The sequence below is a fragment of the Macaca fascicularis genome, chromosome 6, assembly GCF_037993035.2.
Source record: "Macaca fascicularis isolate 582-1 chromosome 6, T2T-MFA8v1.1".
Classification (NCBI taxonomy): domain Eukaryota; kingdom Metazoa; phylum Chordata; class Mammalia; order Primates; family Cercopithecidae; genus Macaca; species Macaca fascicularis.
In genome coordinates, this window is record NC_088380.1 from 113,942,618 (window position 1) to 113,966,529 (window position 23,912).

Here is a 23,912-nt window from a genome sequence, read left to right on the forward strand (position 1 = left end):
TCAGGAGCATTCTAGTGGGAGAGGGGAGGTATCCAATACGCCGATTACATGAATACCTGGCTCCCTTTCTTAAGTGCATAAAAAGCAAACAAAGCCTTAAAGGACTGCTTCACAGAGCTCTCCATAAGCAGGGCTGGGGATACACAGAAGTCAGGGAAAGTAGATACAAATTCTTGCAGTAAGCAGTCCCAGAAAGACAAAATGAGAACTTGTCCAAAGGCCTTGTACTGGGAGTGAAGGCAAGTGAAAGGAACGAGCAATGGGGACAAGCAGGCCTCAAAGGGTGGGCGACTGCTTAGAAGTGAGCAAGAGAAGTTGGAAATCACAGAAGTCTGAACAAAGACACAGCTTTAAATAACAGAATAAATAAGAAGTAGGTTAGGTAGACAAGAGAAATAGGTGTGGTCACTGACTTGTGGAGCCTGAGGAGCTGGCAGGGGACATTCAGCACAGATTTACTGAGCTCCTACTACATGGCAGGCACTGTTCTAGGATCCAGAGGTACAAGAATGAACAAAACAAACTAAGAGGCATGCAGTAAGCAACAGGGAGTTAGACTCTCCTGCTGACAGACAAAAGCCAGAAATACAGACTAAGAAGTGTCAACTGCAAATGAGAAAAACCCTCCGTTCTCCTGTGTTCAGGAGAGTTTCAAGAAGAGAGAAGAGAGGCTACAACACGGAATACAGGAGTGGGTTGGGGAAACAATCTGGCTGGATGAGAACCGAACTCAATCGATTGGATATTTCTGTGACTGCTGAGATGGCCTTCTCCATCGGACTGGGCCAGGATCCAGCAGGAGGAGATCATAGCAAGTGTGCCTTTGAGAAGTTTGTTATTAAAATGAAATAAAGGATGATATTTTGATACATAGTTCTCTGAGAATACAGAGAAAGTAGTGATTTATTCTGACCAGGAGATCTGGGAATGCTCATGGTTGGGAGTGAGGATGTCCTCTGTTTTTGAACAATAAATGCAGGAAAAGAAACTGAAAAGAACGCCAGGTATGGTGGCTCATGTCTGTAATCCTAGCACTTTTGGAGGCCAAGGTGGGCGGATCACAAGGTCAGGAGTTCAAGACCAGCCTGGCCAACATGGTGAAACCCCGTCTCTACTAAAAATACAAAAATTAGCTGGTCATGGTGGCAGGCACCTGTAATCCCTGCTACTCAGAAGGCTGAGGTAGGAGAATCACTTGAACCCGGGACGCAGAGGTTGCAGTGAGGTGAGATCACCCCATTGCACTGCAGCCTGGGCAGCAGAGCGAGACTCCATCTCAAAAAAAAAAAAAAAAAAAAGAAAAAGAAATGGAAAAGGGATGATAGTCAGGGTTACAATAAGGTCTCATTACAGTACAGCTCTAAACATTAGAAAACAAACACTGCCCTGTGTAATCACATACTTCTAAGTTAGACCTATTTCTGAACAAGATAAAATGTGCTACATAAAAATAAATGCTGGGTGGGTGCTGTGGCTCATGCCTGTAATCCCAGCACTTTGGGATGCTGAGGCAGGTGGATCGCTTGAGGTCAGGAGTTCAAGACCAGCCTGGGCAACACGGGGAAACCCCATCTCTACTAAAAATACAAAAAATTAGCCAGGTGTGGTAGTGCGCACCTGTGGTCCCAGTTATTGGAGAGGTTGAGGTGGGAAGATCACTTAAGCCTAGGAGACAGAGGTTGCAGTGAGCCGAGATCGTGCCACTGCACTCCAGCCTGGGTGACAAAATGAGTTGACCCTATTTAAAAAAAAAAAAAAATCCTATTTTTGTTTAAATTAGGCAAATATACTTATCTGTTATTTTAAGACTAAAAACCTAATTGGTTGGTTGGTCCTCCACCTAGAAAATAGTCTGTTTTAAGACAAGGAAACAGTTCTTGTTTAAACTAGAGAATGAGAAGTCTGTCAGGCACATGGCCCCACTCTTGCTCCAAGTCCTTCTCGCCTATTCTCAGATAAGACCCAGATCTTGGGAAACAAATTAAGGGTGCATCTGCTGCACTGGGCCTAGCTGCACTGGGAGTTGCCAGAGTGCTCTGAACAGCATCGGGAATTCCTCTGGGCCTTGTCATGACATCATTTGCGCAATGTAGCCTGTGATGGCAGAAAATGAAGCTGGTATTTATACCGGGTATTAGAGAAGGACCCTCCCCACGCCAGGCTTAAAATGACAAAATGTCAGCCTCAGTCATCCCACAGGCTTTGGTCTCCCTCTGTAACCTCTTTCTTTCTGGCCTCTCTCTCTCTCTCTCTATATATATATATATGCACACACATACATATGACACTAACAGAAAAATAAATTGAAAAGAGCACTGAGGCAGAGTGTATTTCACGCACTGGTGCCAATGTTTCATATCTCATGAACCTCGGGAAAACAATTCATAGAACTAATTAGTTTACAGTGTTTAAGCAGCTTGTTCCTCGTCTTTAATCTTCTTTACGTAATACTGTGAACAAAGCCATATTATCTTCTGATTTTTTTATACAGTTTAACAAATATAATCTCCCTTTTCTTTCCAGAGATTACTTCATTTAGACATCAAATTATGTTGTTGTTGTTTTTTTTCCCCTGGGGAGAGGGGATATAAATAAATTGACATCTATTCACATAGGTCTCAATGGTCTACCAGATCCACCCAGGCCCTAATCCTCTTTGTTGTCATGGAATCCACCTGGCTTAATTATATTTACAGTTTTCAATGACACCACATGGCATGCAGGTTTTCCCTGAACCCTGCACATCTTCCCGAATCCTAGCTGTAAGTCACACTCCAGCTGCTGTCTCTGTCTCGGATTCTGGACGATGACAAGGCACTCTTGCCTGAAACTCAGCATCAGGTCCTCAAATAATAGAGCCTGGATAAATCTCCCCTCCGGTATTTTTACAGCCTACTGAAAGAACATGATTTAAGAGCACTCGGGACCTAAACCCAGGTGATTGGAAATAGGTACATAGGTGTACAAATTAGTTGGGCAGTCAGGGGAGCAAAGAAGAATAAGATACTTAACTTAGAAAAGTTTTATCTTAAAATACTGCTCACAAGTATGACTTTTAAGAGAAATAGAACTTTTTGTGCTTTCTGATTCTAGATAAATATTTAGTTGCTAGGCTGCTAAGATGCTATGAGATACATTTTGGGTAGAGTCAAAACTGAAATCCAAGAACTGGGTAAGGCTAGTGTTGAAGTAATTATTATTCATCTGGTGGGTGATGCTGCACACACATAACTACTTGCACTAAGGATTTGGAGCAGAGCTACTCCCTGAGAGAGACACTTTTCAGGTGGCAGAAACCTACCTCAGACTTTTATTTATACACTTGAATCCACATTATTAAAGACATTTTATAGTCTTGCTAAAACACAGCACTTGGTGCAAACTTTCATTTTGCTTGCTTGAGAACTGTTTACTGTCCCATGGTACCAATCTGCCTTAAAGTTCACTCTGTCCTTAATTGTCAAACAGATTCATGGTAACTCCTAATTAGTGCAAAACAGGTAACACAGCTACGACTCTGCAACTGCTGAACACCTTTAGCATCTATATCAAGTTGAGCTCAGGAGCCCTCTCTGCTCTCTCCCAAGGTTAATGGTTTCGAGTCTTCTGAGAATTACGGAGTAGGTGCCCACAGTGAGAGAGGGCGCCTGGTTCTCCAAACTGCTGCTCCTACTACTAACGGAGTCAGCATAAGAAGCAGCCAGTTTCCAGCAATGGTAACAATGGATAAATTTCTTTCTTACTGCACAGCTGCCAAATAACTTTGAGGATCTGATTCAGAACTAACATGGAAGATTTAAATGGATCCATTGCAACAGACGTTTTGCATGTTGGCACGTGGGAATTAGAGGAACTAATCAGAGCCAGAGTGGCAGCAGATGGTCTCTTGAGAATTCTTCTGAGTTTAAGATATGTGAGCCAGTAAGACAAACTGTATAATTGTCCAAGATTTTACTTTAAGAGCACTGGCACTGGGAGTAAGACCACTAGGAAACTCAGCTCTGCCACTTTCCAGCTGTAGGACCTCAAGCAAATTAATTAAATAGGATGGTGTTGAATAATTAAATGAGATACTGTATCTAACACCCAAGGTATCTAGGTAGGGCACAAGGAAGATGAGGAGCTGTTAATTGTGATAGTTATGATTTTGTACTTTTTTTTAGATTTCTGAGTTAAGGAATATTTGCAAGCAGGTACAGTAATGACCCAATCGAAGTGTTTATAGAAAAAGAAATACATCTTAAAAATAAAGGTACCACAAAAAACAAGAAGTAGAAAATTGGAAGATGGGAGAGATGAAAGAAAAATAAAGAAATTTCAGAGAAAAACGAAAAAACAAAGCAGATTTAAGAAAAAGAAAAAGAGAAAAAAAGGCAGGAAATACAAATCTAAGAGGAGCGTTTGAATCCTAATCCTGTTCTTTTTCCTTGTGCTTCTATTCAAATCCTTTTTCTGCATCTCAACTTTTGTCTGCACTATATCATCCAATTTTAGCAGGACTTCAACTTATAGCATTCCCAAGGTAGAAATGACTGGAAAAAAGAAAGTTCCCTCTGAGCTATGAAGAATGAAAAACGTTAAAATACAAATTCAATGTAAAAAAAGAAAGCAGGACTATACACACATTTCAGAATGGCAAATGCTTAGGCAGAAGTGGAAGCCAGCAAGTAACTCCCTGCGGTGTGCTAGCGTAAGTGTTTCAAGTTTTGGGGATGACAGATAAACAGCAAGTCCTGTTACTACTGAATGAATCTCTCAATCTCTCTCTCTCTCTCTCTTTCTCTCTGGAAAGAAAATGTTTGCGGTAGAATTGGTCCTTGAGAAAGAGTGAATTGATCTGTTAGCTTTCTGTGCTGGACCAGAAATAATTACTGTCATACCTACTTCCTATGGATTATGTTCAAAAGCTAGAGATACTCACTTATTCTGTCTTTATACTACGGGGAACTAATCGGAAGTGGGGTTTGCTTCACTGACTCTCACTTATTTTAAAAGTCAAGCTTAGTAAGAAAGAAAAAGTCAAAGAGATTGACCAAGAAAGGATGAAATGTTCAGTCTAGGTAAACAAACACTGTCTCAGATAAAGTTCTCCACGGGTCTCAACCACACCTTCTACTGCGTGTGAATTCACTTTGCAATGTTCGTTTTTAAAGCTAGATCTTTGTGTGCTTATTTTCAACAAGGGATGACAATTGATTTGTTTTCTATTGAACCTCGCCAACTGGATACTGAAGCGAGCATGGCATATTTAGATGCCCTTAAACTTTCAAGTTCACCTTTAAAATGTGCCAAGACAATGTCATGTTGAGGGTAAATGTGCAATTTTCACTAGGCTGAGAACGAGAAATGAGGGTCTCACAGGTGAAATGACATTAAAGGCGTTACAGTAAAACAGAGACCAATCCTTATTGATTCATTTTTAACTCAAATAAAATTCCAGTCACTTGACAGACATGAAATAGCAAACAAAAGAAAAAAACAAATGAGATGATTCCTGAGTATGTGTGAAAGAGCACCCAAGCCCTGTTAGAAAAAAGCCACACTGCCAAATTCAACCCTATGTATATTCACAGGCACTTATTTAGCCCATTGGCTTCTCCTTTGGGATTAGGACTGGTAAGGGACTTTAAAAGCTAAAAGATATGGAAGATACAACCCAATCAGGTTCAGGTAGCTAGAGAAACAAGACACACCCATAAGACAGAACTTATGATGATAATTCTAAAAAAAAATGCATAACTAAATAGTACAGAGGGGTTCAGGTAATTTATGGAAATCCTGAGGCTATAAAAGAAAAAAGAATGACATCAGTTTATGAAATGGTAGGGATTTCTAGAGTTCACCTATATCTAACTTTCTTCTCCTTCTGGGCATATGAGAGTATTATACCTCTCTGCTACCTTAGAGTTAGGCAGAGTTGTGGGCAGAAGGAGCATGAGTCACCTATGGGCTGAAGCAAGACTCTTCAGTGTTCTCTTATGTGGTGGTTTGTGTTGAGATGACAAAACCACAAGACTAAGAGGCATCTATCATTGAGTCACACACAGATAATAGTTACCTGCCATAATAAACTCTGTCAAACCCCTGAGATCCTGGGGTTGTTTGCTACTGCAGCACAATATATTCTGTCCTGACAAATATCGATACCAAGGCAGGGAGGAGCTAGAGAAAGTTGCTATGAAAAGAATTTTAGGATCTCCTCAATGTATTTATACTTTAGTTTCCTTCTCCCTTTGGCTGAGAATATTCCAATACCCTGACCTGTCTACCTCCAATATCTCTCAATCAAAGACTCCGCATTACTGCTAGAGCATTCTAAGACCTACATCTGTTCATATCTCTGTTTGAACTTCAAATGGATTCCCCTGGCACAAAAGATAAAGAACAACCTCCTTAGCATAGGGTCAAGGCCCATGGTATCCGGCTGTTTCCCAATGTTATTATTAACCACTAGCTCCCATCCTGTACTCCTGCCATCGGCACTCTGATTGAGCCACACTCCGCTCTGCCTCCAGGAACTGGGACACGCTGCTCTGTCTGTAATGGTCCCCACTCCCTCTTCTCCCGGGTGGAAACCTAATCAGCTTCTGGCAGGATTCACTTCCTCTGCGAGGCCTTCAGCTCCTCTCTCCTCCCTCGGCACTTTGTGCATTCTGTTACAAAACACTGTTCCTTAAAAACTTTGTTTATCCGCTTCCAGTGGATAGGGAGTTGCTCAAGGCAGTGAGTGATTCACTTTTGTTTCCCCCAGAGTACCTAGCACAGTATCTGACAAGCAGTTAGTATTTGCAGAAATAATGAATGAATAAAGGAAAGAAGGAATATGTGGATGAAATGTGTTCATGAGAGTATTAGGCAGATGACAGGAGCACAGTAGAGGTTTGTTGGACAGAAGTAAAGTAAAATGTAAATGTAAACAGCTAGCAGGTGTCAAATTACAAAGAATGAGAATTTTTCATTTGATCCAAAAGGTAACAGGGAATCATGATAACTTCATGAGCAGCAAAATGATAATTTTGTTCAGCCCTGTAGCACCTTGTGCCTTGAATGTCAGCTATGTTTATGCCAATCTTATTCCCCCTTGGACTATAAAGCTCCTTGAAAACAGGGGATGTGTCATAATCATATTTGTATCCCCTATAGCAACAAGCCCAGTGTTTGTGTAACAGGTGCCAAAAATATTTGCTGAATTTAATTTTACGAAGATTACTCCCTATGTGATGAGGCTGGGTAGACCAGCTAGCAGACTACTGTATTATATACAACATTACATGGGAAATGGACTTAAAGGGGGTATTGCCTATGGAAATGTGGAAATAGAAATCTAAGATGTCTAATAGTCCAGTCAGCAGCCTTTAGGGTCTCTAATATCAATTAATATTTTGAGCCTGGGGTCCTAGAAAAATGGTGGTCTATTTAAAACACAAATGTTGGGAGGAAAATTTGCTTTTCTCAGGGAGTAGATGAGTCCTGTGTGGGAGATAACAAAAGAAAATATACTAGAGCTACAAGCAGCTAGAGGGACTAACTGCTGTATACAAATTTTATCCCCCATCCTGTGGCTTAGTTCAATTTTTTATTGATTGATTGATTCATTCACTCATTCATTCATTTTATTTTTGTAAATTTCTTACATTGTACAAAGCAATGTTTCCAAAGTTTATTCAAGTCTATTTAGATTATTGTCTGTTTCACATTAATCCCCAAAGTCAAAGATGGTGAGCGAAGTAATGATGTGCTAGACTCTTCTGCTTTGGGTTTCCCAGATATCTCTAGTAATTATCAGAAAGGGTTTGCAGGGCTTCCTCTTGTTGGAATCCTATAAGCATCAAATTATTTTGCAAATCCCAAGTTAAAAAGAGCACTCCATTCGGAAGCTATACCTGGTTTTATCATGGCTCACTTCTTGATAAGAAACACACACACACACACACACACACACACACACACACACACACACACACAAAATAGTGAGCTCTTAAAAGAAATATTAAGAATGAAAAACAAAAAAACTCTTTTTTTTTTTTCAAGACAGTCTTGCTCTGTCACCCAGGCTGGAGTGCAAAGGTGCGAACTCAAATCACTGAAATCTCTGCCTCCTGGGTTGAAGCAATTCTCCTGCCTCAGCCTCCCGAGTAGCTGGGATTATAGGCGAGTGCCACCACGCCTGGTTAATTTTTTGTATTTTTAGTAGAGATGGGGCTTCACCATGTTGGCCAGGCTGGTCTTGAACTCCTGACCTCGTGATCTGCCTGCCTCCATCTCCCAAAGTGCTGGGATTAGAGGCGTGAGCCACTGCTCCCGGCCCCCCAAAAAAATCTCTTTTAAGATACTGTCCAAAGCCTGTACCTGAAGGATTCGGTGTTATACCTCCCAAAATAAAATATGGATTTAAAATTCAAGGTATACGTAATAGGTTATCAATAAGTTAACTATTACCATCATTACAATATGTCATTTAAGCTATTTCTAACTCATGTATTGGACCAGACAAAATTTATTTGTTTATTTAGACGGAGTCTTGTTCTGTCACCCAGGCTGGAATGCAGTGGGGCAATCTTGGCTCACTGCAACCTCCACCTTCTGGGTTCAAGCATTTCTCCTGCCTCAGCCTCTCTAGTAGCTGGGATTACAGGCACGTTCCACCACGCCTGGCTAATTTTTGTATTTTTAGTAGAGACGGGGTTTCACCAAGGCCAGGCTGGTCTCAAAATCCTGACCTCAGGTGATCCACCCACCCTGGCCTCCCAAAGTGCTGGGATTATAGGAGTGAGCCACCACGCCCGTCCTGGATCAGAAAAAATTTAAACCAAACTTAACAGATTTAAATTTTCTGTGGGTTAATGTTAAAATCATACCTAAAAAAGTTTTATTCCAACGTGAACCTAAGTTCGCATTCTAAAAGGTACCTAGAACCTCAGGTGCCTTCATTGGACCCTAAAGCTTCTGAGCATTTTATGGTTGATTTGACCCCACCTACCCCCCGCCCCCACCAAGATCTAACACTAATGTTTCATTCCTGTAACTGAATATTATCAGTTTTTCATATCATTTATTTGTGGCAAAATGAGAAAAAGAACATATCCATAGTAAGGACTAGGTACAGGAAAATTCTCTAGGTGGCCTTGCACTGACTCAGTTATGCTCTTTCTTGCTTGTTGCTCTCAAGAATAACTGTACCGGTGTGTTAGGAATGCAACATCTTGAGATAAGAGGAGAGCTGGCTGGAACAGCTGGACTTAGTTCCAGTGTCCCCAGAACAGGATGTTCTTCAACACTTTAGCCCAGCAGATCTCATGACTCAGGGTATAAAACCCAGGGTGGGTGGATCTCCAGGGTCCCTCAGCTGGGGTACAAGTGGGGCATGCAGGGACAAGATTCCATCCTCCCTGGGCAGCTTCCTTGAACCATGGGGGACCAGCTAGCTAGCAATTAATTCTAGGATTATGTTATTCCTTGATGCCTATCTATAGATAACAAACCTGCTTTGTGTAGCTTGTGTGCTTGGGTGTTCTGTCTCACTAGACTCAGACAAGTTGGTAACCAGTGCATAGTGAACTTGCTTCACAGTATGCCATTTATTTATCTATTTATGCATTTTAGGGACCTGATCTTCCTATGGTGCCCAGGTTAGACTCCAACTCCCTAGCTCAAGGGATCCTCCTGTCCCCGCCTCCCAAGTAGCTGAGACTACAGGTGCACGTTACCATGCCCAGCTATTGCTTTTAGCCCATCCCACCCATGCTTCCAATTAAATAATTATTCTATCTCCCCGAATTACGTGACATTTTCCAAAAAATAATCATCAAATGAATCCTTTCAAAAGAAGTCAAGCATCTCTTGCATCCTCACCCTGCAGCACTTAGAGGCAGGTCTGCCAGCAAGGGGGTGAAATCTTCACCCTCACCTTTCAGGGCAGTGCAGGGCAGGCTACCACCTGCACTGCAAAGTGTATCCAGTATGAGAGTTCCTTTGGCAGGGAGCACAAACTGCTGACTTATGCTTGCCACTGCATAGGTAAAGGACACTGATACAGGTAAAGAAGTCTGCATGTGCACCGTCATGACCAATGCCTTACAGCGGCTACTCAGATTCCTCTTTACTTGCTGTGTCACCATCCAGTGGGGAAAAGCACCTCAATATTAATCCTAGTTACACAAACTCTAACAGGACATGATCCTAACCATTAGGGCAGTATTAATTAAGGTATCTTGCAGAAATGCTGCTTATTATACATTTAAAAACAAGATGAGGTTTCATTAACTCTTTTACTTTCAATAATCTTCAAACTCAGCTCCCAGACAGCAAACTGGGTTCCATACTTGCTTAAGGCTTAAGAACACATTTTACATTTATTCTCATTCAAGCCACATTGTGACATGAAGTGATTTACGAATTAGAGAGCACATGTGTTATCAGAATTCTGTAATAAAATGTTCAGAGACTCTTGGCTTTGTCACCATTAGGGACACAGGCTGGTTTTTCCATGGTCTGTCCAAACGGCCTTTAAGGTAATGGTTAAAGGACAAGTCTCCACCTCTGTGCATATTACAAATTGTAACATGGTGTATGCGTCAGGCAGAAGAACTCTTAATTCTAGCATGTTCTCAATGGCAATACAGAAGGCCCCTCCCTACCTCCCTTCCTTCCTTCCATGGAGTTTTGCTCTTACTGCCCAGGCTAAAGTGCAATGGCACGATCTCAGCTCACCACAACCTCCGTCTCCCGGGTTCAAGTGATTCTCCTGCCTCAGCATCCCGAGTAGCTGGGATTACAGATGCCCGCCACCATGCCCAGCTACTTTTTGTATTTTTAGTAGATGGGTTTCACCATGTTGGTCTCAAACTCCTAACCTCAGCTGATCCACCTGCCTTGGCCTCCCGAAGTGCTGGGATTACAGGCATGAGCCACCATACCTGGACTGTTCTTTCCTTTTTCTTGGAGACTGGAATAAGGGAAGTCTGCTATTTTTATGACTTTATATGTGTACCCACAAAATCTATGTGCAAAGATTACCTCTTGAGAGGAGAACTGAATAGTTGGAAAATAGGAGTGGGAAGAAGACATGTTTTTTACTGTATACTCTTTTATAGCTTTTGAGTTTTGTATCATGTACATGTATTATACGCTCAAATACTAAAAATTAAATTAATTAATTTTTTGAGACAGAGTCTCACCCTGTCACCCAGGCTAGAGTGCAGTGGCGCAATCTCAGCTCACTGCAACCTCCACCTCCAGGGATCAAGTGATCCTCATGTCTTAGCCTCCCGAGTAGCTGGGATTACAGGTGTGCACCACTATGCCAGGCTAATTTTTGTATTTTTATTCAAGACAGGGTTTCGCCATATTGGCCAGACTGCTCTCAAACTCCTGGCCTCAAGCAATCTGCTTGCCTCCACCTCCCAAAGTGCTGGAATTACAGGCATGAGCCACCAACCCTGGCCTAAAAATGTAATTTTAAAAGAACAAATAAAAGCAAAACACATACAAACTTTTCTAAATCATGTTTAAAAAATTTATTCAGTCTTATACAGTTACAAAACTTTTTAAAAATCTAACCCTTAAAAAAATATTCAAAACACATTTTAGAAAAAATGCTTCAAAGATGTTATATCTAAAACACTGCACCTGGACACTGTTAAGAAACAGTTATATGTCGTCCTTTTATTATGATAACTATTCAGCTAGAAAGATCATTACCTACTTTGACATTATAAAAGTTAGTGAGTTTAAAAAATAGATAATGTGTTTTTAAAGGAAAGCATGCTATTTTTCCCTCTAAGGTATACTTGACAAATGTTCAGCATTTCAAGTAAATACACATTATTTCATTTATCAGCTGTGATCATCTCATTCTTTTCAGTATGACTTAAGAAGCTTCAGGAATGTGTTTTTTCTCACCTCAAGTCACTCTCACAGGCAAGCCTTCCATTAGAGAAAGAAGCCACCAGACACCACCAGAAACTTAACAAAATTAAAGATACCTTAGGCCTCTCAATTTCATTCCAAAAGAAAATCATCCTTGGCCGAGCACAGTGGCTCACGCCTGTAATCTCAGCACTTTGGGAGGCCGAAGCGGGCGGATCATCTGAGGTCAGGAGTTTGAGACCAGCTTGGCCAACATGGTGAAACCTCGTCTCTGCTAAAAATACAAAAATTAGCTAAGTGGTGGCGGGCACCTGTAATCTCAACTATTCAGGAGGCTGAGGTAGGAGGATTACTTGAACCCGGGAGGCAGAGGTTGCAGTGAGCAGAGATCAGAGATCAGATCGAGTCACTGCACTCCAGCCTAGGAGACAGAGCAAGACTCGTCTCCAAAAAAATATAAAAAATCATCCTTAAGGTCTATTCTTGTAAGAATTTTTTTTCAACAGGGAAGCCAAAAAATGCTTAAAAACATATATTATTTTAGATTTGAAACCACCACCTAGGGAAAAGGAAATATATGCTATGTGTTATATAATGCCCCTCTGGAATAATTACTGTTATTTGTTCACTTTCTAGAGCAAACACCATAGTTTTTTTGTTTGTTTGTTTTATCTTTTACAACCAAATACTCCCTAGAAAATAGGAGATAAAGACCAATAAAACCTTTGTTCTCTCTCCCTTCAGCCAACCCCTAAGGCATATTTTACCTCCAGAGTTGTTATCTGAAGTGAATGACTGATTAAAAAAAAAAAGTTAAAGGACCCAGACTGCTGAATGTGTGAGGTAATTGCAGTGTTTCCCACACCTTGTTTCTCTTTGGCTAGGCCCTACCAATAGTCACTGTTCCTACCAGCCTGCTTTTGCAGAAAAGAAAAAGTTGCCTAAGTACCATGGCTCCAATGCCTAAATTCCTTTATCAAGAAAAGAAAGAAAGAAAGAAAAAAAGTACAGGACAAGACTCTGGAAAACCAAAGTCCTACATTTACAATGCACTTATTTAGATTTGTAAACTCCTAAATGGCAGGAGAATATTAACATGTACTTCTAAGGAACTTTCACAGGCAAACAGGTTAACTTCAGTAGCTAACTGCACAAGGTTTATAATGAGCTGTAGGCCCTTTTTTTCTAACTCTCTTGGCCCAACTGGTATACTTTGCCTTCAGAGTATTATCAGAGTGTATATGCATTGAACATTGGCACAGTCTATCATTTAATATTCACAACACAATTATTACCCACATGTCACAGATGAGGAAACAGGCACAGGCACTTACCCAAGTCTACACTGCTTGTTAGTGTTAGTGTGGAGGCTGAAACGGAGGCAGGCTGGCTCCAGAGTCTGCATCCTAAACCCTATTTTGCAATGAGTTTAATTCTCCTAAAATGAGCAGAAATGAAATGTAAAACATTTTTTACCCCAACACTTTTTTATGATGTCACTGACTCAGGTAGCAAGCATCCATGAATTCTTAAACTTTTAACATTATTCATTTTTAGTAAATATCTATTGACTCTACAGAATATGCAAAGTCTTGTGTAAGATATCTGAGGGGAACACGAGGAAGTATGACAAATAACGCCATGTTCCCAAGCAGTTTGAAACTCCTTGGCACCTCCTCTCCACCAAAAATGGAGAAAAAAAACAAATTAAACATTTAAAAATACAATTCCAAGCATCCCCGGAAGTCAGGATCTTCTAGTACCCATGGCCTATGATATAAAATGGTTATAGGCCTGGTGTCGACTGGGTTGCTGGGTTCAGTTTTCCTGGAAGTGGATTCCAGAACAGCCTGTCAGGAACAGGTAGTTTCTGTAGTCAAAGGCCGGAGGCAAGCTTTAACTACCTCCTGTACTGGCTTGAGATGAAATCAAGAAATCCACCCCATCACTGCTTGTCCAGGCCTCTTTTTTCTGTCCTTCCTCTAATGTTAACCCAATTTCCCCAAATTACTTAGAGCAGGCCAGCGTGGTGGCTCACGCCTGTAATTCCAGCACTTTGGGAGGCCAAGGTGGGTGGATCACCTGAGGTCAGGAGTTCGAGACCAGCTTGGCCAACATGGTTAAACCCCCGTCTCTACTTTAAAAAGTACATTAATTAGCTGGGCGTGGGGGCAGGCACCTGTAATCCCAGCTACTCAGGAGGCTGAGGCAGGAGAATCATTTGAACCTGGGAGGCAGAGATTGCAGTAAGCCAAAATCACACCATTGTACTCCAGCCTGGGCAACAAAAGCGAAACTCCCATCTCAAAAAAAAAAAAAAAAAAAAAAAAGCCAAACAAAACAACTACCCATCATCTCTTTGCTACAGACAAGATCAGAGAGTCTCGTTCATCCCATGTTTCTGAGAGGTAATGTCAAATTATTCCAGTTCAGCTGCTTGTGTTTCCACAGAGGATGAGCATTTGGCCTTTAAGAGGGATTGCAAAGTACCTTATCACAACGCTACCTACATGTTTGGTAGGTCTTACCCCTCTCCTCCTTCCTGCTCTCACTGACACAGATTTGTAGCAGAATACACAAAGATGCCTTTTGTGGGAAAATGTTGCCAACTCTACCCCAGACAATAGCTGATGCTGTCTGTTGGGGCTTGCTAAGCAATAAAGTGCACTTAAAGAATAACTGCAACTTCCGTTAGTGGATGACCCATTCCTAGGAAGGAACATGCTGGAGAAGAAACGTGGGTCAGCAAACCTAGGACTAAACCCATATGCAGCAGGGCTTTTGGCTTCTCCTCCTTCAGACTAGGCCATAATCTCCCTGAATGAGACAAAGTGGTTTTCAGAAAGTACCAAGTAGACAGTTCATAGGAGCAAGTCATATCCCATTTAGAGTCTTGGCTTTATGCTAACGGGGACAATGTCTCCTGGACTCCTTTGGCATGGCTCACCACCTGCCCTCCTCCTGACCAGCATTCTCATTGTCCCAAAGTAGGCACCTGTAGTTTCAGAACCAGCTACCTGAGCTTGCTTCCATTTATTAAGACAATTTGGGCCTAGAAGCTGGTTGGAAAGTTGCCATGGTATCATGAGCAAAACATTAGTCGGCTTGGCTTTGCTATCTGTAGCAGTAGGTGACCTTTTATTAAAAATTGTTGATGTTCATGAGGACAAATAAATCAACACACTTACATCTCCTAACTCATTTGTAGGAACAGGTTCATATTCTGCTAAAAACAAAAAATCAGGAGAGGGTCAGAGGCTGAGGCCTGGCCAGGGAGGCTATTTTATGTAACTGTATTGGTATAAAATTATTCCTTTTGCTAACCATATCTAGAAGGTAAAAGTACCCTTATATGGAGAAATAATAGTCATGAAAAGATAGGCTGCCTAAAACATAAAGGCTGGGAAAGGTTTTCTGAACAGGTAGAAACTTTGAAATGTGGTAGGATCTGATTAGATGGGAACCTGTCCTGTCTGCATGAGCTAAAGCTCTAAAGAAGGCATAAGATGCTTGTTTGGTGTCTGCATCTCATGGTACCTAGAGAGCACTGGAAAATCTTAGCAACCTCTTCAGTTAGCTCCAGTTAAATCTGAGTCTATAGACCACCTATGCGGGACCCGTTACATAACACGCAGGGCATAGTGCAAAATGAAAATGTAGGACTCCTTGCTCAAAAAGCAAGAGAAAAATAGTGCCATTAAGAACACTAACATATAAAGCTTTTTCCTTTCTTCCACAAACTCTCAATTTCTCATGATGTTTTTGATTTGCTATTTAAAGTCATTATGAACAAAAAAAAAGAAAAACTAAAACATTTAATTATTAGCATGAAGTTTACCATTTATCTTTATTTTTATCATTGTTATTATTTTTTGAGACGGAGTCTCAATCTATCACCCAGGCTGGAGAGCAGTGGCGCGATCTCGGCTCACTGCAGCCTCTGCCTCCCGAGTTCAAACGATTCTCCTGCCTCAGCCTCCCAAGTAGCTGGGATTATAGGCATGTGCCACCACACCCAGCTAATTTTTGTATGTTGACCAGACTGGTCTTGAACTCCTGACCTCAAGTGATCTGCCTTTCTCAGCCTCCCAAAGTGTTGGGATTACAGGCGTGAGCCAAGAAGCCTGGCCTACAATTTATCTTCATATGGTACAATGACAGTTTAAATGCAAATATAAGAGCATTTAACTTATATGTGGAATAATATGACACAACCTTTTTTCATAGCTCATACATGTGTATTTATTTCATTCTTACTAGGGCAGTGGAAACACTCTACACAACTAACTCAACTGAAACTAACTCAACTTACAAATTTCTTGATTCATGCATATTATACCAACACACTATAGGAACAGACAGTTTCTATAATGTACTTACTTTCTACTCCCCTGGAGCCTCCCTGGACCCCCACACATCATAGTCTACCAGAATTCTGTATTTGTGAAACACTGTGAATGTGATATGCAGATAGCGCCACAATGGACAAACAAACATATCACACATCGCCTCTGCTCATGCAGATGCTCCATTTATGAAACACTAGTTCAAAGACAAAATTCTGAATTTTGAGACGTTGACAGCAGAGTCTTAAGCCACGTATGGGGCTCTTCTGAACTCAGGGCCCTGTGTGACAGCACAGGTTGAATGCCACAAAGCTAGACCTGCACCTCAGACCTCTGGCCAATATTCTTAGAGGGACTATTCCTGAATACTAATAACGAGGCCTTCCAAGGAGGTAAGTTTGATGCCAGTGTACACACTGTGATAAGGCTGCAGGGGATAGACTACATATAGTGATTACCCTGTAAATTACCTGTTCATATAGCTTCCCCAGGTTGTGTCGTTAGGGCCTATGGTTTTATATGTATGTATGTATGTATGTATGTATGTATGTATGTATATCAGCCAAAGGAGTCTTTGATTTCTTTTACTGTGAGATTTCCATTGGAAACAGACACCTGCTTTGCTCTCTTCTCCTTTTTCATTATACCATAACCAAATAGCAAGCACATAGATTTTGCCTGGTCATTCTAAATCAAAAGACACAAATATATATAGGAAGATCTCAAAAAAAGAGAAGAAAGATGAAATTTTTTTTTAAATCGGGGGAAAGTAAAAATACCCTCAATTCTTAAATCTCCCACAATGCACAACAATAAACCTTCCCTGATAAGGGCACTGCCAGGGATATACTCCTCTCCCTTTCTGTCTCTGAATAACAACAGGTTGCAACTAGTTTGAATTAAAGAGCCTGCATCTGCAGCCAACAGCTGGAATTCAGCAACTGCTGTTAATCCACCTTAATTGCTTATTATTCTATGAGTTCTTGTTTGTGCTTTTGTTATTCAAAGTAATTTTCCCCACATGCACATACTACCAAGCATGGTTTTAGCAAGCGGTGGCCAAAGAATTCTTGTGTTTCCATCCTAGGGTTGTTATTGTTTTGTTTTGAAACAAAAACACATCGACACTGGATTTTTTTAAAGGGTTAGCAAGTTAGCAGCGATGCCCACAGATGGACTAGCATTGGCCTATATGTGCAAGAGATACAGGTATTAGCCAACGTCTAAATAAGAACAAGTCTTCTTTTGGTGTTTTAATTAGAGCCGCAGTTAGCAGGGTTGCTATTTTCCCTAAACAATTCTTCCCCTCCTTGCGTTAGGGAGGGATTTTTACTCCACCACTTTATTGCACTAGTGAATAAATGAGATACCAGGGTTCCAGGGAGAAAAAAAAAATTACCAATATAAACGCATCAGGTGCAAATTACCAAGGTAAATAGGCCCATGGAGATTGTAAAGCTAGCAACACCAACTGGAATATCTGAGAGGGCCAGCAGGAGAAAGCCCAGGGTCACGTCTCAGTTCTGCAGTGTACTTTGTGTGTTTCAACCCTGATCATTCATCCTGCAGCCTGCAGAAAGGAATCCACAGCACAAAGCAGTTGTGATTTGGCATTGACAGTGTTCTAACTAATGCTTCAGTTGTGGCTTTCCTATTCCCCTCTCTTTTTATTCACCCAAATGCCACTCTTGGGTAGTGTCTCTCAAAGCAGATCCTCCATCGTGAGAGACCACTGCGATATAATATCTCCAACTATAAGTTGATCATTAGTAATTATTTGTTTTCTGGAACTATTCATAATCTGCAATAAGGAAAAACTGCCACAAACATCCATATTAACTGTGGTCTGTAGGGCATGAAGGCTGTTCTTTTCTGTTTTCCCTACAATGTATACGTATATCCGCTAAAGAAAGTATTCGTAGCTCTGCATTTCTTCTTTCCATTGCTCTTTATTGCAAAGTCTTTCTTGTTCTGTAATAATTTTGCCAAGGTAAGCCTAGTCCCACTGTAAGCTTCACATAAAGCAAAGACCTGTCATATACTTGTCTCTCCCACAGTGCAGCACTATTTACTGACCTGAGTTCCTTTTTTTTTTTTTTTCTAGAAGAGAGCAGGCAAGGCTTTCCATTAGCCTGGCCTTGTTTCCACCCAACACTATCCTCATATGATGTGTGGCTGTCTCACCTCTTACCGTCTTATAAATGTAGCCTGAATGCACACTTGTTAGTCTTATTTGTTACCCTATTTGTGTACTGAAACACATGTCCCTTAAAAATTAGCCTGCTCTGCCCTGACTGGAACATGAAATTCTGCAGGCAACTGAGTATACATTCAAATATAATAAAAGGGCTATATCATAACAAAGGTCTTTAAGGGATATTTGCCTGGCTCTTAAATCACCTTGATTTTGTTTCTTCAAATAGCAAGTACCTAAAAAATATTCCAAAAAAAAAAAAAGGTTTCCTGTGAACGTTTCAGCCAGGATTGTTCATCCTGAAGCCTGCAGGAAGAAACTTGTGAACCACTGAGTGGGAGAATTCACAGTGGAGTCAGCTCCAGCTCCTAACTCTTACTATTTATTCATACCTGGTGCCGTCTTGGTTTTATGCTTCCTGTTTTAGAGCATGCCATCAGGCTAGATAAGGACATATTGTGTGCATGGTATAAACTAACATGAGGACAACTTCTATAAGCCTTCTACAGCGTATAGATCAAGTGTCATTCTTAAAGCCACAGGCCCTCATTAAAACAATTTATTTGCATGGATTAAGCCTCACTTATAGATATTGAATCAACTGTATGATTTTGTAAATATTTTTTTAAAACATTCTGTTTCTTTCTTAGGATATTTCTTACCTCCTGTACAACACAACATCAACCATACAATCAATAAAATATAGTCTTTAGCTACAAATTAAGCTTCTTATTCTATCTGTGTAACAATCATTATGTGGTTGAATGATGATCTGCAGTCTTAATACATTATATCCTGTTATATTAGAGATGACATAAAAGTGCAAATATTAGAGCTTATTAAATCAGCCCCTCCTTAATCAGTTTGGTAGCAATAAACCAAATTGCCTTGACTTAGCAAAGAAATTCCCAGAAACTATTTTTCTCGTTCAACATTTGTGATTTTAATTCTTTAAAAAATATTTCAGTGTCTTATTTTGCACAACCATTCACTATTTGTTTGAAAAACTTAAAACTGTAATATCATTTTAATATAGTCATTATAAACTAAAATTTAAGATACATACTACAGGCTACATTTCTATTGTGGTATTTTAAGGCTCACTTTGTTGAAGCAGCAATTATTTTCATAACTTGAATTAATGAATGCTGATTTTGTATGTGAAAGGACGGAGGGAAATGTCATACTTTAATTCATGCCATTAAACAAACAAAAAATGGCCATAAAGTCAAAATAATAGAACTAGATGAAAAAAGTAGTGGATCGAGAACCTGTGAAATTTTCTCTGATTTAAACTGTTTCTTGCCTTAAAGAAAAGTACTGCAGCTGTGATACAATTATGAGCCCTCCTCCCTTTAAAAGCTGATGTCAATGAGGAATACCCTATCTGATGGGTTTCTAAGATGTACACCGGGCATCTCCTACGGAAGTTAGTTAATTACACCAACCTGCGGCTGTTAGCACTGAGGACTGCTCCTCTTCACCCAACATAAGGCAGAAACCAATCCTCTCAGTTCACTGATCTAATTCCAGTTTTCAGGCACGCTGGCCATCCACTGCCTCCTTCCCTTCCCTCTCCAACTCTTAGAAAACAAGGAGTTAATTTATGTTCATTTTATCCATTTCCTCTCATGCCTCACTGCAACAGGAAACTGCCGTCTCTGTTGTGTTTAGACCAGTCTCGTCTTAGCCACGAGCTAACAATATCATCATTTAGAAAGAGCCCTCATCATGCCACAGTCAACATCAAACTGTTCCTCGACATTCCAAATTTATCTGGCACATCTCCCCTATCTGATGCAAATGAACCAGCAATCATTCTAGGAAGCAGTGCCTTAAAGAATTGTGATCCTGACACTGGCGGTTTACTCATTACATTATGACACACAGCTGTATCCTGTTGTTTCATCTGTGGGGCTTTTGACAGCACGTAACTATAACTGCTGAAAAGCATGTACATGGGGTTGATAAATATACACACATACATACATACATACTCAGGATGTGCAGAGGAGAATGTGGCCGTGCTCTAAGTGTATCAAACTATGACTTCTAAATTCCTTTCCATCAAATGCCAGTAGAAGCACTTGATAAATGGGCCCTAGGAGAGCACTTCTCATTGCCTCAGGATGGAACGACTCGCAGGCATACGACACTCCATCAATACAGAGAGCTGGCAGATTGAAAGGCAGGAAGGACTATCTCTGATACGGTGCATCTGCTTACTAATAGCAGCAGCACTCCAGCCCTCTTCCCATTCATCGCCTACAGAAACCACTCCTCAGAGAGGCACGCCAGTCAACAGATGGTCTCTGGCTAAGGTGTAATCAGGAGCAGCTTGCTAAATTTACCCAAAACAAATAGAATTACAGGCTTTTGCCTGAGTCTGAAATTGAATTGAGAACTTGGGTGGTGGATAATGGAAGCTAAAATGGAAGAGCTCAAAATGTATCACAGCATGTTGGGAAAGGGCCGGCACAGGGTGCAGTCTCAGTTGTGAACTCCACTGTTTACTACCAGGTCATCTATTGCCAAAAAACTTGTCTACTATGCAGGATCGTTTCCCCTCAAGATCAAAGCTTCCAGAATTGGTAAAATTGTCACCAGTTAATGAAGTCATCTGCCTTCGGTGCACAGTGAACAAAATACTACCTGATGTTTTGAATATGTTTTGCCCAGTTGCAATGCCTTCACGTAAAATGTCAACAGTTTTAACCATCCTACTTTCATTAGTAGTTTTTATGTTCACTAAAAATCTGTCATTCAAAAGGTAAGAATCACTAAGGATTCTGAATAATGTGATCTTCTAAGAACAGGTGTTCTGATGTCTATCTCCAGAATTCCTCACTGTTTTGAATCATGCATTGCTCAGAATACAGGCAACATAAAGCCTCAGAAATTGCCTGAAAAAGTCAGCATAAAATTAAGAGTAAATCATTTAACCTATGGCTTTGTTTCACTACTTACATAGTAAGAACTGTGCCACCCACACAAATCGCTGTATCAGGAAGCTGTAAAAGTAAATGAGGCAAAATATGTAAAAGCACTTAAGTTATAAACAGATAAGGTCTTAAGGATAAGGCTATTTGTAACCCAAGCTATCAGCAATCACTTTAAAATTATTATCTTCATAACCTTTAATTTTTTTATTACTAGAGAAAATTGTTTACCCATTAAAAAGGCCAATAAAAATTAAAAATTTCAGTTTCTAATATTTTGTTTTCTAATCGTCTTTGGAAATAAAAAGGTGTATTTTGTGAGTATTTTACATCATTCAGTATTTGCAATGCAGAACTTTTAAAATGTATTACAGCATGCATTGAATTAGCTACCTTTAAACTAATAATCAGGCAATTCTCCTCATTCTTCATGACTTAAAATCCCATTATGGAAAATTTCATTTTTATACATCAGTCAGTCTAACACTTTCAAACATCGGTTATATGAGAAGTATCTGAAGTACCTTCTATTTTCTTCAAGCATTTCGTTGTAAGGAACTCTGCCATGCAGAGAAGGAATCCCAAAAGAAAGGTCTTTTTTGTTCAGGATGAAAGTATTTAGAGAGAGGATATTTTTTAAATTAACTAAAAAAAGAGCTTCATTCTTAAGGTTTGAATTATAGACAAGGGCTAAAATATCTTTTCACACAATTATTTTTTAAAGTAACTGACTTGAAATGAAACTAGCATTTTTCCTAAGTGGATGCTGTTAATTAAGTAAAACAAAATGTGTCCCTACACTCAAAGAGGACACATTTTTAGTGATATGTTATATATATATAAAAGAACTAGATGCTAAAGTTACCTTACTAAAATATGTATCTTCTCTATATGGAGCTTTATCTGCTATTCTCTCTTCTTATATAGAAATAGAAAATTCATTATTAATGTACAAATAATATGCATGCTTGTAGGAACAAACATTTTGAGCTGCAGAATAAACTAATGAAAACAGTACAGATAGATACAGATATCTAATTACTACATTACCCTGGGCAAATCATTTAACTGCTCTCTGATTCGGTCTGCCCATCTGTAAAATCAGTGGAACAGCTTCCCTGCCTATCCCCAAGATATTTGGTAAGAGTACATGAAAAAGTGTTGTTGAAGCCTATTTAGGCACCAAGCTTAAAAGGTCTGGCACATATTTGTGAAAGTACAATTATAATGATTTTCATTACTATTCTAGTAGACTCTGAATTTTAATCTTTAGGAATAACCCTCATTATTTTATTTTAAATGCTTTGAAAATATAGCTATAACAGAAAAACCTATCATATAACTACTGGTAAAATTTTGGCCCTATAATATCGTCATATTTATTATTCAATTATTGCTTCAATAAACCACTGTATGTATAAAAGGTAGACTTTGTTTTTCTGTATCTTTAATACAATCTGTTCTGAAAAACTACTGTGATATTAATAATAAAGGACAAGCTCTGTAAAGAAAAAGCGCCTAACAAGAACTTGGCAATGATCTCCATTCAAAGCAAAAATGCTATGAATTTTAAGATAAGGGACCTGTTATATGTTAAGTAAAAATATTCATAGTTTATTATTTATGAAGCAGTAGGCATTGCATAACTCTGAGAAAAAATGCTGTTCATTATATGAATGGCAATTTCAAATAATATCAAATGATTTAAGTTCAAAGGACTTAGGAAAGCTTCATGGCATCCTATGTTATTAATTTCACAAAAATTTCATTAGAAAAAAAACTGAATCCTACACGAAAAATGTTAAACTACAAGGTGCACTGTGTACTGATTCTCCATGCAACAAATCTGCAAACATTGCCTAGGGCATGCTGTATGGGAAATCCGGACAGCTGGAAATCATAGCAGACAAGGAGATGTAGGTCACTGATCTCAGAATTGGAAAATTTCCCCTAGTGAGCCAATATGAATCTGGCACATATCATTGATACGCACACATACACCCCTCCTATATCCTCAAAAAAGTAACATATCACTGAGAGATATCATTAGAAAATGTATGCAGTAATAGCAAAGGGTGTAAATATGTAACTGATTGAGTAGGAAAATCTTCAATGTTCAGTAAATATTCATTGGGTACCTCCTATGTACACAACACTGTGAGAATCAGTAGTAAGAGATGTAATTAACGTTTATTAAGTACTTGCTATTCTAAATTCTTTACCTAACTCATTTAATCCCCCTTTCCCATCTCTCTCTTTTTCTCTCCCCCCTTCTCTTGGAGATAAATAATAATTATGATCATCAACATCAGCCTCATCCCCATCTTCCATTTGAGAAAACTGAAGCCTAACTGAAGTAGCTTGCCCAAGGTGATAGAGCTAGTGAGCGACAGAGCCAAGTTCTGAACCCTGGCAGTCTCATCCAGTCTACACATTCAACCACTATGCTATATTGCTCTAAAGCAGAACCACAGGGAGCCACAGGAAACACTTCAAGCTCCTTAGCTTTTACGCTTTATTTGTGTAGCTCTCACTGCCTGAAATGACTCCTAGTTTAGGACTCAC

General features: G+C 39.9%; 1 protein-coding gene across 6 annotated transcripts in view; it reads right to left on the bottom strand.

The window, feature by feature from the left end:
* The window catches only part of EFNA5 (ephrin A5), a 295,312-nt gene that overhangs the window by 104,680 nt on the left and 166,720 nt on the right, over positions 1-23,912 (bottom strand). The window contains exons 2-3 of one of the 6 annotated variants that reach the window (XM_045394086.3): positions 21,376-21,419; positions 13,203-13,306 (exon numbers count right to left, since the gene is read on the bottom strand). The exons of 4 other annotated variants lie outside the window; for them this stretch is intronic. In XM_045394086.3, coding sequence (XP_045250021.1) covers positions 13,203-13,273 — 71 coding nt within the window. In that variant the 5' untranslated portion in view covers positions 13,274-13,306; positions 21,376-21,419. The remainder of the gene's footprint in view (positions 1-13,202; positions 13,307-21,375; positions 21,420-23,912) is intronic. One more of the 6 variants, XM_065546627.2, reaches the window with a different exon arrangement.